The sequence below is a fragment of the Podarcis muralis genome, chromosome 10, assembly GCF_964188315.1.
Source record: "Podarcis muralis chromosome 10, rPodMur119.hap1.1, whole genome shotgun sequence".
Classification (NCBI taxonomy): domain Eukaryota; kingdom Metazoa; phylum Chordata; class Lepidosauria; order Squamata; family Lacertidae; genus Podarcis; species Podarcis muralis.
Window position 1 is genome coordinate 70,443,723 of NC_135664.1, and position 14,509 is coordinate 70,458,231.

A 14,509-nucleotide genomic window follows, 5' to 3' on the forward strand; every position below is an offset into this window, starting at 1 on the left:
TGTTAGGGAACAGAGCTGCTGATTAGCCATCTCCCTGATAACCTAGGTTTCTGTGTTCAAGGACTGATTTTGCGTGAGCCCTCTCTCACCCAGAAACAGGTCTTTCCTCCTTGCTCTCTCTCTCTGGTTTTAGGCAGAGAGGGGCTTCTCTGCTGTTTCACAGCCCCTCCCAAGTTTTATTCTAACAAGTCACCTGTGATTCCTGCACGGCAGGGGGTTGGACTAGATGACCCCTGGGGGTACCTCTATAATTATACGATTCTAAATTGATTGTGCTTCTTTTTCAGGAGGAGGCTTCTCTTCAGAGGCGGCAGCAGACGGCCAAGCAGGGGCTGACAGGGAAGGCTGTGAGTTCCTATAGCCAGCTGTTTCAGAGGTAAGGAAAGGCACGCGAAGGGGCTGCAATGAGCTGGAGTGGGAAGGAGGCTTCTTCCGTGATCCCAAAGCTCTAAGAAACTAGGAAGTAAAGGATTTATGCTCATTGACTGGGGAGCTTGGCAGCCACGCACCCCAAGCCACGCTCTGCACTATGAGTTCCCGACCACTTTTGTCGGAGGTGCTGAAGTCTTGATCCCTTCGAGGTTTTTGCAGACAACAAACTGCTTGTTTTCCAAATATTTTTCAGAACACATGAAGGACAAAACTCGTGGTGGGATTTGATTTCTTAAAAGATGTATTCAGAAATAACAACAACAATAATAATTATCAATAATAGCAATTATATTAACAACAACAATTCATTTGTACCCCACCCATCTGACTGGGTTGCCCCAGCCTCTCTCTCTGTTGGATTCTAACACAGAAGAGTCTCCCTCGTCTGTCTTATTCTCTCATTTTTACATTTCTCGCTTGGGAAGAGGGCTACATTTCATCAGGAGGGATGGAGGAAAAATTCATTTTCATTTTCATGAGAAACTACCTGATCTGCACTTTCCAAATGCAACAGGTGGACCAACACACAGCCTCCCTTCAAAATATGCACTTATCCGAATTCTGCAATGCCGTTCTCCAGTCAAACAATATGTACAAAAATAGCGCGCGCACACACACACGTTATGGGGAATTGCTTGCCAAAATCTATATTAGAGAAAACGGCAACTAAAAATGGGTGTGTTGAAAGAAATTTGCACTAAAATGCTGACAAGTTTTCATGAATAATATTTTTTTTAAATCACAAATTGCTACAGGAATGTGGAGAACTGAATTTAGGACTGGCAAAATTATTATTATTATTATTATTATTATTAAGGTTACCAGCATGAGTTTGACCAAACTGCGGGAGGTAGTGGAGGACAGAGGTGCCTGGCGTGCTCTGGTCCATGGGGTCACGAAGAGTCGGAAACGACTAAACAACAACAAAATAATAATAATAATAATAATAATAATAATAATAATAATAATAATTAATAAATAAATAAATAAATAAAACCCCGTCCATCTGGCTGGGCTTCCCCAGCCACTCTGGGCGGCTTCCAACAAAACATTAAAATACTGTAATACATCAAGCATTAAAAGCTTCCCTAAACAGGGCTGCCTTCAGCTGTCTTCTAGAAGTCTGGTAGTTGTTCTGTTTGACATCTGGTGGGAGGGCGTTCCTCAGGGAAGGCGCCACTACCGAGAAGGCCCTCTGCCTGGTTCCCTGTAACTTGGCTTCTTGCAATGAGGGAACCGCCAGAAGGCCCTCGGTGCTGGACCTCAGTGTCCGGGTAGAACAATGGGGGTGGAGATGCTCCTTCGGTCTGGCAAAATAGGAAACAGAGAAACCAAAACTGACTCGGCCATCCATTCCTGGTTGACTTACACCTGTTGCCAAATTTAGCTTCCTTTTGGTGCAAAACCTAGCAGGCACGAAATACAGCCAGTTTTTGATGAGCTCTCTTACTCAGAAAAGCTGCTCTTGCTTTGAATTTGTTTTCCCCGAGCCTTTGGTTGATTGGAACACTCTTTGTGAACGTTGGGGGTCAGAGAGGAAGTCCGTCTCTCTGAAAAGTAATTGCAAAAAGCCTCAATAGATCTCTGCCTTTTCCCTCTTTCTCCTTTCCCTGGCTGAGCTCTTGGGGGGGGGGGCGAGGGAGAAAAATCATCTGCTTTGATTTAGAACACAATGGCCTCTTTCACGGAAAATAGTTCTTTGCTCCTGGAGTTCAGTGGCTTCGCGTTTCTCCATCCAGCCACTCTGTTGCCAAGAGACAGAGGGGCGGCTTTCTTTATGGAGAGCTCTCTGCAAGACAAAGGTTTGAGTTCCTTCTCCCTGTCCCTTGTGGGCACCGCAGCACAGAGCGAATCTAACGTCACTTGATTAGTCAGGGTGCTAATGGGCTAAAGAGAAGGCTGTCTCCGCAGGGTCATGTCTACTTCAAACGTAAGTGGGAAGTGAAAAACATTTTGCACACCTATCTGAGAAAGGCCGTGTAAAAAGGTCTCAGCCGCCTTGAAGCGGGATGGCTGTCGTCTCTTGTGCACTTTTGCTGAAAGTCAGCCAGTTTTCTCCTAAATGAATGCAGCAGTTTGGATTCCGCAGGGTGGGTGCAAATTTGGCTCAGAGGGTTGCATTCTGAGCTCCATTCAAGGTGTGAGTAGTAGCATGCAAAGCCAGAACGGCTTGGGATCCAGGTACCTAAAAGGGCGTCTCTCCCAGTATTGAGCAACTTGGGCCCTACAATTGGTGGGGGAGACACTGGCTGGTTGGCTCTGACCCATGGCAGAGCCTTATCTGTGGTGGCTCCCTGTGTGTGGAACGGCCTCCCTGGGGGAGGTGCTTCGATCTCACACATTATTAACATTCAGGAACAACTCAAAAATGCTCCTGTTTATCCAGGCATTTGATGACTGAAAAATACTGCTCCTGGCAACCTTGATATTATGAGCTTTGTGATCATATGATTGTTTTTTGATGTTTAAAACACATGTTCATTTGATTTTAATTGTACCATTTTAACTGTTTTGCGTTGGCCACCCTGAGTTCCTATGGGATGTAAATTTAACAAATGATAATGATGATACCTGCTTAAGTGCTGCTGGCCTTTCATTAGGCAGGGGTTAGATCCTGGGGGCCAGTAGTGGGCTGAGCCCCCACCATTCCCCTCTGTTGGAAGGTAGAGCTGTGTGCCGCATGGTCTAGACCAGGGATAGTCAAACTCTGGCCCTCCAGATGTTTGGGACTACAATTCCCATCATCCCTAGCTAACAGGACCAGTGGTCAGGGATGATGGGAATTGTAGTCCCAAACATCTGGAGGGCCAGAGTTCGCCTATGCCTGGTCTAGGCTGTGCTGGAAGATGCCGTCCTCTCGCTGGGAGAATTCAACTGCTACCCTGTTGCCTCTTGTGTGTTCAAAGGGGGGGGGGAGGTGCCATCTTTTCCTTTGCCCTCAGGCCACCCTGAGCCTCAGAATTTGTGAAGAGACCAAAAGGGTGAACACCATTTGCTCTCTCTCCACGAAAGCAAAGCTGGTTAGCAAGTATTAATAGTATTCCCCGTACTATACCACTGAATTATTTTCATGCCTGGTGGCAATTCCAGCCTACTGGAGGTGATTGGCACCCTTTGGAATGAGGACATGGTCCTCACAAGCAGTAGGACAGGCATTTTCCAACATGCCAGCCAGCCATGCTCCCCCAGCTTCTACAACCATAAAACGTGTAATTATATGCCATGCATAGGGTTGCCTCTGGCGTTAGACCTACTCTTGAGTGGACCATTGACACTGATAGACATACAGTGGTGCCCTGCAAGACGAATGCCTCGCAAGACGGAAAACCCGCTAGACGAAAGGGTTTTCCATTTTGGAGGTGCTTCGCAAAACGAATTTCCTATGGGCTTGCTTCGCAAGACGAAAATGTCTTGCGAGTTCCTGCAGGGTTTCCCCCCCCCCTTTTCCCAAGCCGCTAAGCCGCTTATCAGCTGATCCGCTAAGCTGCTAATGGCGCTAAGCCGCTAAGCCGCTAATGGGCTTGCTTCGCAAGACGAAAAAACGGCAAGACGAAGAGACTCGCAGAACGGATTCTTTTCGTCTTGCAAGGCACCACTGTAACTATGCTTGGTCCATTAGTTTGAGTGTGTCTACTTGGAGGGAAACGTGGTTGGAGTCAGCCCATAGTTAATTTATGGGTTTCTTAAAAATAATTCTCTGCCTTGAATTGTGGCGTCCAGTAAGTAGCCCAGCTGGCTTTAAAGGGGGACTGGCAAATTCACGGGTGGTCGGTGGAGTCAATAATGGACATAGGCTGTGACAAGTACCTGGAATCTCCCATGTTCAGAGAAGCATCAGTTGCTGGGGAGCAGCAACAGCAGAGGGCGATTGCCTTTGCATCCATTCCTCCCTGTGGACTTCCTGGAGACACCTGGCTGGTTACTGCAAGCCGGACTCTGAGCTGGGGGGAAACTTTGGCCTGATCTACCAGGGCTCTTTGTACATTCATATGAGTGACTGCAGCAGCGGCAAAGCATTCCCTACGGACAGCCATGCAACCCTACTAGCTTGCCTAGCACCATGGAGATGCACGAACTGTTGTCTTTGGATAAACAGCTATTCATCTCCCCTGTGACCGCCTGGAAATAATCTGCCTGCTAAAGGAAAGAGCACAGGGGTTTCTGTGTATCTGTTCTGTGTGCGGTGCCAGCGGAGCTCTGCATTCTTCCCCCATATCCTTTTCTCCTTGGGAAATCCTCTAGCTCCAGGCAGGAGCAAGGGACAGCATTTTCCAGGTGTGAGTACAGGTGTACTTCCATACCTGCTCAGTCATGTCGCTAATATAATCTGAGCACACCGTAGCATTTGCTTGTTTTCTAAGCTGCCGTAGAGAAAGGTGGGATATAAACAAATGCCCCAACTACAACAACGTGGCCCCAGTGTGCCTTTTCAAAGCAGAGAACTCAGTTTGACGCAATTTAGTTAAAGTAATTTGAGCCAAGGCACCTTTGGGGAAATTGGAATAGTAAATTGCTGACGTGCCTATAGGTAAAGGTAAAGGGACCCCTGACCATTAGGTCCAGTCGTGACGGACCCTGGGGTTGCGGTGCTCATCTTGCTTTATTGGCCGAGGGAGCCGGTGTACAGCTTCTGGGTCATGTGGCCAGCATGACTAAGCCGCTTCTGGTGAACCAAAGCAGCGCACGGAAACACCGTTTACCTTCCCGCTGGAGTGGTACCTATTTATCTACTTGCACTTTGACGTGCTTTTGAACTGCTAGGTTGGCAGGAGCCGGGACCAAGCAATGGGAGCTCACCCCATCATGGGGATTCGAACTGCCGACCTTCTGATCTGCAAGTCCTAGGCTTTGTGGTTTAACCCACAGCGCCACCCGTGTCCCTTAGCACTGCTCAAACTGTTCATAGAAATAGCATTATTTGTCAGCTTAATGTATTTGCTAGTAAGTATTTCTTTCTCCTATGGAAAGATGCTTCCCACAAGCGTCTGGTTCACCTCTTTGATGGGCCACTGGCCTGATCCAATGGGCTTATATTCTTACATTTAAGATCCCTTTCTGTCACCCTCTGGAAGGATGTTTGTGTCACCAACAGGGCCCTGTAATGTTTTGCCTCCATGGAGGGCAGTGATGGGGAAGCTGAGCCCCCCTGGATGATGCTGGACTCCCATCAGCCCCAGCCAACATCACCAGTAATCAAGGAGGAGGAATCCAGTAGCATTCAGAGCATCACAGGTTCCCCGTTCATGATGGCGTTGGCATCTGACTGTCTCAAAAGACAATGGAGTGCGCCTCCAAGGGTGAAGTCAAACTGCTGCGTTAGCAGCACCAAAATGACCCCCCTGGGGCGCTAGCCTGGGCAGTATGGCTGGAGGTCCTGGACTGCCCAGACAAGACCCCCTACTTTGTTTTGCTGTTGTGGCCCAAAGGAAAGCAGAGCAAGACGTTGGGCACCAGCTTGGCTGCAGCAGTTGCCAGAAGGAGATGTACAAGGCACCATCCAACCGTCTTAGGGACTCGGCTCCAGATTTGTGTAGGGTTTGCTCCTGAGCCTTTTCTTCTCCCGAGGATGTCCCGCAAGGCAGCAGAGACTTCCTTCTCCTAGATGGGCTACCTTTCATGTGGACGAGCCCTGTGTAAGGGTTCAGAAAAAATTGCTGTTTGGAAAGAAGATGGCCGTGCTACCCAACTGATGAGAATGATGAAAACTGCTCTTGCAGAAAAGCTTGAAGAGGCATAGAGCACCCATGATAAGTCCTGGGGATGCCACACTGCGGCCCCTCCATAGGCCCCCTCCACCCACTGCAGAAAATGAAATTATCTAGTAAATCCCAATGCTCTGTTCTCCCAACAAAAGGGGAACCAGACAGAGGGCCTTCTTGGTAGTGGCGCCCACCCGTTGGAACACCCTCCCTTCAGATGTGAAGGAAATAAGCTGCTATCTTATCTTTAAAAGATATTCTGAAGGCAGCCCTGTTTAGGGAAGTTTTTAATATTTAATGTTGTATTGTTTTTAACACTCGACTGGAAGCCGCCAAGAGTGGCTGGCGAAACTCAGCCAGATGGGCGGGGTATAAATAATAAATTATTATTATTATTATTAGTAGTAGTAGTAGTCAGGCTAAACGTGTCCAAACTATTTGCTCTCTTTAGCAGTCTTTCCCCCCTGCAGAATCCAATATAACATTGGGTTGTAGGAGACCCTGAGAGCCATATCATTCAGCACCATTGGAACAACATAGGGAAGAGAGGCTGGGGTTGACAATGTGAATTGGGGATGTTATGCTAAGGGGTCATCACACTGGAAAGGAACGAATCTTGACTTTCTCTCCGATGCATATAACAGAGAGAAGTCCTCATATCCTTCCTTGTGTGTCATTCCAGCTATTTTGACGGCACCTCCGCAGCAGTTGGCTTATCACATGCTCGGTTTTTGGAACCCCCATCTCAGGTTTCCAGGTTGTCACCCAGAAAAGACAGCAGCCCAGATCGTGGTGTCCCACCGGCTAGCCCAGACCGAAGGTGGGTAAGGGCAAAAGTGTTCATTGACAAGGGGCGAGGTGGTTTCATCAGGGACTGATTTCTTTCCTGTGGAAACCCCTTTCAGAGGAGCAGCCCAGCCAGTCTGGAGCAGCAAAGAATAAAAAAAGGCTTTGGCACAGAAACCAGAAACTGGCTTAGTGTGGAATGCGCTGTCACAGACAGTATCCCGTTTCATCTGATGCAACCCATGACTTGAGTTGTAATTGAATATAAATGCATGATGTAACCTACCAAGGCTAATGTAACGGCACCTGGAAGGGCTGGCAGGCTTATTTTGGCTTGGTTGAAGCTACTACTAGCCTTAAGGGCAGGAAGGGTGCCCAGGGAAATCCCCAATGATCCCCACATCTCCATGACAGCTCTTTTCCCAGGCCCATTCTGCCTTCTGGCTCCTCTCTACTCAGTTTAAATTTGCCAGCTGTAAAGATCTCGAAGCCGGCTGAAGCCTACATCATGCGGGAGGTTCCTGCATTCGTTTGTATCTGGGGAAATGAAACATTCCTTCCTTTCAATTTCCTCACGTTAAGGTGTTTTAACTCTGCAAGCAGCTGCACTTAGCACCCTTAATTGTGTTTGTGAGAAATCAACTGTGAGCCAAGCTTGCAAGAAAGCAGGCTGTATGCACTCACATTCATTCATTGTGTGTGTGTGTGTGTGTGTGTGTGTGTGTGTGTGTGTGTGTGTCCCAACTGCTGTGTGAACTTGTGCTCCACAAAGTGAAGATCTGCACCCTAAGGTGGTGCAACAGCTGGCCAAAGGGATGCAGAATATTCAGCCTTCCTGTCTTCTACTTTGCGTGTGAGTCTTGATGGGAGCAAGAGAGAGGGTGGCTCATCCCATTTGAGAACGCAGGGAGAGCCGTGCTGGTTCAAAAGAATGGACTCTCCACTCCTGCCTCCTGTCCAGCCAGGCACCACTAAGCTCCCTGCAAGCTGCCAGTCGGAAGCGTATTAGCAGGATGAGTGGGGGGGGGCCCTTGGGGAGCCAGCCCAGCAGTAGCCTGCACCCCTTTCCTAATCAATATATCCACCCTTCATTTTCAATTTCATGCTTCCATTGCTTGGGACTGAAGAGCAAGTAAAACAAAAAATCAGTCCTGGTAAGTTTGAGCAAAAGTGTGAGCATGCCAAGATGTGAAGCTTGTTAATAGAGGTGTGATGTTGTTGTTTTGTGAACTATTTTTATCATGCCTGAGCGGTTTGCCTGGGGAATTGTGGGTATCTCCCCCCCCCCCCAATCTTGGAGCCTCCAGCATTTTCTAAAGCAAAGGGTTGTAATTCTAAGCCTGGTGTTCCCGATGCGGAGAGCGAGGGGTGCAGCGTCGTATGGGTGCTGCAATGCTCCTGCACAGTACATGTACTAGGGATGGGGAGGGAAATGGATTTCGATTGCATTTAAGAGCACACCTCATTCAAACTTTCCAAAGCAATACACAAGTCGAAACACGGCCATGTTTCCAAATTTGCGTTGCGTTAGTGAAAATATGCAAAAATAAGTGCTACGTTAGGGAACGTTGCTTTGCAAAAATGTGCTTGTTAGGCAAAATGCCATACACAGACATGCGCATTAGGAGAAATTAACACTAGAATTCTGATAAATCTTTTGAAAAATGGAAACTGGTGTGGATTCCTGGAGAGCTGAGCTTATGGTTGGAAAAAAGAACCTAAGAGAAACCGAAATTGCCAGATTCACCCATCTCCATTGGCTCAGTAGGATGGGAAATGCAAGAAGGACAAAGGAGCTCCAGGAAGTGAACTGGGTGATGGTGGGAAGGAGGGACTGGCTTTAAGTTATCCCTGCCTGTGGCACTTGCTCATTCAACTTTACCAAGGCTTGCAGTTCTACATCTGGCGTCAGCTCGACTGCAGAAGAAACCTCGGCACTCACCCTGGTAATAGATCTGGGGGTGCCAGTGAAGCAGAGGTGAACCAAGGAGTCCACAGCAGGATCTCCTTGCTCTGCTCCCCAGCTGGCTGGAGCACATCTCTTGATTATGCACAGCTGATGGGACTACAACTCCCATCAACCCTTCAACCACGTGCTTTGTTGGGCCTGATGGGAGTTGTAGGCCAGAGCATCTGGGGAGGCACTAGGTTGGCACAGACTATTCTGAGCACACCCGGGCACTCATGTGGCACTGCTAAGTCGCGGGGGTGAAACGTCTCAGGCAGACTTGGGTGTTGTTGTAAGATCCGCTTCCCGATTCTGCAAGTCGCCCGAGTTGCAAAGTACGTATCGGTTTTCTTCTGCTTGCTTGCTTTTTGTTCATGAGACCCAAACTTTCCTTTCCCAGCCCCAGAGAGGCACACGGCACACCAAGATATTCGCTCAGCCTTTCGCCGGGAGCACTTTCATCCAGAAGCACGGCTTCTCAGCTGCCGCCCGCTGCCCCGGTTCCGTCAGCCGAGGAGATGGATGGTGAGCAGGAAGGCAGGAGAGGTGGGAGTGGAGGAAAAGCTTTGGCCATGAGCTCTGCTGGGCCAAGATGGAAACAGCACATCTACAGCCCATGGGGGCTGGTTTCACCTATCTGTGATCCAGACACAGAACTCCCTTTGCTGTTTTTAAGCTCCGAAGCAGGGCTGGGGAGCCTTTTTTCAATCAGAAGGACACATTCTCAAAAGGGCAACTTTGTGGAGCTCAAAAACAGGCCTTAAATTGCTTTGGTGTGGGTTGCATGCCAGCCATACCAAAGTTTCTAGCCCACTGCCCCCCCCCCAATGCACACACATCTCCAGAGGTATTGCCACAGTTCAAAGCACATTCCAGTCATGTAAAGGCACTTGAGGACAGTGCGGAAAGGGGTGTGGCAGAAGGAAGAAGAGGCATGGCTTAGGGAGGTGTTCCAAGGGCCAGGTGGAGACCCCAAAGGGCTGCATTTGGCCCCCAGGCTTGAGGTTCCCCATCGCTGCTCTAAAGAGACCAGTAGCAAAGTCAGCTATCGGTAGGATTCCCTGGAGCAAGTCCTGAGAGCCAGTGTGGTGTAGTGGTTAAGAGCGGTAGTCTCGTAATCTGGTGAACCGGGTTCGCTTCCCCGCTCATCCACATGCAGCTGCTGGGTGACCTTGGGCCAGTCACACTTCCTTGAAGTCTCTCAGCCCCACTCACCTCACAGAGTGTTTGTTGTGGGGGAGGAAGGGAAAGGAGAATGTTAGCCGCTTTGAGACTCCTTCGGGTAGTGATAAAGCGGGATATCTAATCCAAAGTCTTCCTCTTCAGAGTGTTTCTGCATAGTATGTCCCTGACTCAAAGCTATAGGGATGCAAAAAAGAGAAGGGGCAAATGGCAGGGAAAGGAAATAATCCCTGCTGCGCTGTGCTTCTGAACTTCTGCAAAGGAGTTGGCAGACCAGCCCCAATATCAAACTAAACACATCTCAGGCCAGATCCAGCATTAGCAGTTAGGTGGCAGAGAAGTGTGCTGCTGCTTATTGTGAATGACGACGTCATGCCCAAGTCCATGCATCGGAAATGCTGACACACGAATCCCAATTCACCCATGGTAAAGAACAAGTGTATTTCATGACACAGCAGTTAGGTGCTGCACAAACGGGAAGACCCTTTGTGAAGCGGCTCTCCTTGAACAGGGTGTTTTGTTAAGGTTAATAATAATAATAATTTATTATTTGTACTCCGCCCATCTGGCTGGGTTTCCCCAGCCACTCTGGGCGGCTTCCACAAAGACCAAAAATACACTAATCTGTCATACATTAAAAACTTCCCTGAACAGGGCTGCCTTAAGATGTCTTCTGAATGTCAGGTAGTTGTTTATCTCTTTGACATCTGATGGGAAGGCGTTCCACAGGGCGGGCGCCACTACTGAAAAGGCCCTCTGCCTGGTTCCCTGTACTTTGCTTCTCTCAATGAGGTTCTCTCTGTTGGGCATCTGCTAGAACCAGGACTCTCCTCCCATCTTCCCTGGCCGGGGCTGATGGCAGCTGGAGTCTTAACCCCACAGCCGCCACTCCTGTTCTAACGGCAGCTGCTTCCTACTCATCGGAACTGCAGACGAATGGCATTTTCTTTTCTTGCAGAGGTGACCCTTTCTCCCGAGTCCAAAGAGAAGAAAGCGCCCAAGCCCAAGCCTCCTTCTCCCGCCGCCCGCCAACTCGTAGACCGCCCAGGCTCCAACACCAAGCCAGTACTCCCTCCCATTCCGTCCGGGAGGAAAAGAAGCAAACCTGCAGCAGCGGAAGGGCAATCCTCTTCTCTGTTGTCTAACCCAAAGCCTTCGTCGTAGCCGTTGTCCCCTCCACCCCCAGCCCCTTCCGGGAAAACGCCGCACAAGACTCCTTCGCTTCCAAGTGCTCCTCCCTGCTGAGATCTGCCTGCAGCTCGCTTGAAAGCCTCTTGCCGGCAACAAGCCACTCATAACAGGATGCTTGTTTTGGGTGACATGGGGAGCGATTCAGAGGGGAGTCGGTGGGCTATTCCTCGCAATTTATATGTACATCTTGGAATATCCAAGTCCCCCCTATGGTCAGCCATTTGACAGGGTGTTTTAGTTTTGGTAGATATTTCTAAATCGCAGGCTTTATGGGGGTGACGGGTGGTTCAGCTGATTATGATGCATATCAGAGCTCTTATTTTTCCCCACGCGCCCAAGGAACAAAAGTAGCTTCTCATTTCACTATAAAAGATCTGAATAGCCAACGTGTCTACTGCGTTATTTCAAATAAGCGGTGTTTACAGTTGGTAGGCCTTGAAATACGCCAGTTTAGTTAATTTATTCTTCAGTTAAAACACTGACGCAGAATCATCTGAGATTGCTTTAGGTGAGTGATAGTCCTAAAAACACTCCACATTCAAATGGCAGCTATTTGAAAATTGTGATGGGATCCCTCGGACCCAAGTGGAAAGGTTAGGTCAAAATGGCTTAGCTGTGTACGATAATGGGAAGTAGACTCCAAGAGGCATGTAGTATAAAAAGTGGTCCCATTTACCTTGGAAGAAGGAAGAATTTACCTTGGAAGAAGGAAGACCATTTTAGCATCCAAATAAAATAAAATAAAATAAAATGCAATCTTTTGCTCATTCTGTTTGGGACATTCTCTTTGAAACGTCAGCAATTGAAACACCCCACAGAAAATAAATCACCACTTAGTCTAAGCACTCAAAGCACTGGAGAGATGTCTTTAACCCTCTGAAAGACCAGCTTCATCTCCCAGCAGCCGAGAAGGAGACATAAATCTCCAGCGACCAAGAAAGAGAGTTATAGATGAACCAGCTGGGAGCCATTAGCCAAGCAGGTTGCTTTCGGATGTGTGAAATGGAAAGCACCCAGCAAACTGGAGAGCTTTAAAAAAAAACCATCTGCACCTGCTCTGCACCTCATTCTCATTGTAGGCATGATTCAAGGCCGCTGAGCCTTGTGCCAGCTGGCACCTGAAACCTTGGGAAAAAACGCTGATGCAAATTTAACAGTTTTGCTATAAAAAGCTCACTTCACAAATCTATCTGATAGGGAGGTGGGTCAGACTGGCACAGCAGTTCTGCAACAAGACAACACATGAGCTTTGTTGTATCGCATTACAAAGAAATGTGCTAATTTGTTTGCGATCATAGTAGGTTCCGATTCCTTCACATTTTTTTTTGCGTGTGCTGGCCATTAACGGCTTACAGCTAGCAAGTGATGGTCTGCAAAAAAACCCCAACACAACCCTTTACGTAACACAGTGGTTATTGCTGTCCTCTCGCTTTCCTATACTGCATCACCTCTCCTAAGCTGTTCAATCCCCAGTATTGGCTGTGGCGGCCATTGACACCACAGCCGCTCAGCTAATAGGTAATGAGGGTTCAACTTCATTAAAACAGACCAGAGCTCTCACAGCCAATTCTCGGGAGCTTCCTGAACACTGCAACTTGCACATCCGTCAGTTTTTAAATTAACATTCCCATGATTTGGCCAATGAATCAAATTCTGATCTCATTTGCTAGATTTTCAGGAATTAATATTCTAGGTTGTTGGTTTTTTGGGTGGGCGAGTATAGCCATCCCCCACGTCCTGTACACTAAATGCATATGTTCATCTAACCAGTATTAGACCCACAGCTGAAGACCCACAATGCTTTATGATAGTAGAGATTAGCGGGAATGCCCTAAAATATCCCAGTTCTGCAAGTAAGTAACCCTGAAGGTCACTAGGTTTGGATATGGGTACAGTTGAAGGTATCATCCCTCCCAACAACTCCACACCTAGATTTAGGTTAAGGATCCATCTGTCAGGGATTATTTAGTAGCTGTTTGGACTAGATGACCCTTGGTGTCCCTTCCAACTACGATTCCATGACTCTTTACATCAGTGTCGTAGAGGGTACCCAATCTCATGCAGATTCAACATCCCTCACAACAGCTATAAAAATGGTTGGGGAAAAACAGGCAAGGAATAAGGCGAAATGGATACATACATGGTCTATATCAGGGTTTTCCAAGCTTGGGTTTCCAGCTGTTTTGGGACTACAACTCCCATCATCCTGGACCACTGGTCCTGCTAGCTAGGGATGATGGGAGTTGTAGTCCAAAAACAGCTGGAGAACCAAGTTTGGGAAACCCTGGTCTACATAATCAGTATTGTCTACTCTGACTGCTGCAGTCTCTGAGGATCTCAGGGGCAAAGAGGTCTTTCCCAGCCCTGTCAGCCGAGTCACCCAGGAATGATCCTTGGATAAAGTGCACGCTTTTTACAACTGAATTATAACTCCTCCGTTTCCAGACTCCGCTCTAGTCAAAAGCAAAATAAATCCAGCGTCAAAGCTTGCTGATTAGAATACCATCAAATGCCACTTAAAGTTCTTTGTTTCAGTGTATTGGAGACCAGGCCAACAGCCAAGAAAAAACTCAATATCCTTCACATGAGCCAGAAAACTAATTTCCCTTTCCACCTGAATTCTCTTTTTAACAGGGATTTGCCCCCCCCCCCCCTTTGCCTTATCCTGGTTTCCATAGCAGGCGATTTATGCTTACTGTAAAGGGGAGAGCAGCCAGGAAACTTGCCCAAAGTGTGTTTGGTGATTTACAAAGACATCTTTACAGCACCCCAAAGAGCCCCTTGCCATTCCGCCTAATTTGGGTGACAAAAGCGTCTATCTTGCACTTTGAAAGCAACGAGGATTCAACTAGACAGCCAAAGGAACTTGAAGATCTATCTTCCAGTAGCCCCCTCCTCTTTTCTCAAGCCCACTGAACAGGGCAAATAAGATGCCACAAAAGGAATTAAAGGGACCTTATAAACAGTCCAGCAGAGAGAGGGGGACTCGGAAACTATACTACACCATTCTCAACTTGCACAACAGAATGTGCTTAGAGCTGCATTCGATCTTTGCAAAAATGAAAAATCACCCACCTTTCAAGCTTTGCCGCTCCAGAATTTAAAAGTGAAATTCTGACTTCCAAAAATTGGCATTCTTGTGATGGTGGGTCTCTTTCAGTTTGGCAAGCATTTTTTTAAAAAATGGACCATATTAAGTGGTCAAATACTAAACGCAGCTGTGTTCCATGATCAAACACCATCTGACTAAATACCACATAAAGGTAAAGGA

General features: G+C 47.8%; 1 protein-coding gene across 2 annotated transcripts in view; it reads left to right on the forward strand.

Moving 5' to 3' along the window:
- The window catches only part of LRGUK (leucine rich repeats and guanylate kinase domain containing), a 62,810-nt gene extending 50,805 nt beyond the window's left edge, over positions 1–12,005 (forward strand). Inside the window, exons 17-20 of one of the 2 annotated variants that reach the window (XM_077935357.1) lie at positions 288–376; positions 6,814–6,951; positions 9,266–9,390; positions 11,006–12,005. In XM_077935357.1, the coding sequence (XP_077791483.1) occupies positions 288–376; positions 6,814–6,951; positions 9,266–9,390; positions 11,006–11,211 (558 nt within the window). In that variant the 3' untranslated portion in view covers positions 11,212–12,005. Of the gene's footprint in view, positions 1–287; positions 377–5,552; positions 6,297–6,813; positions 6,952–9,265; positions 9,391–11,005 lie in introns of those variants that run through there. The other variant, XM_077935358.1, reaches the window with a different exon arrangement.
- Positions 12,006–14,509: the final 2,504 nt, after the last annotated feature.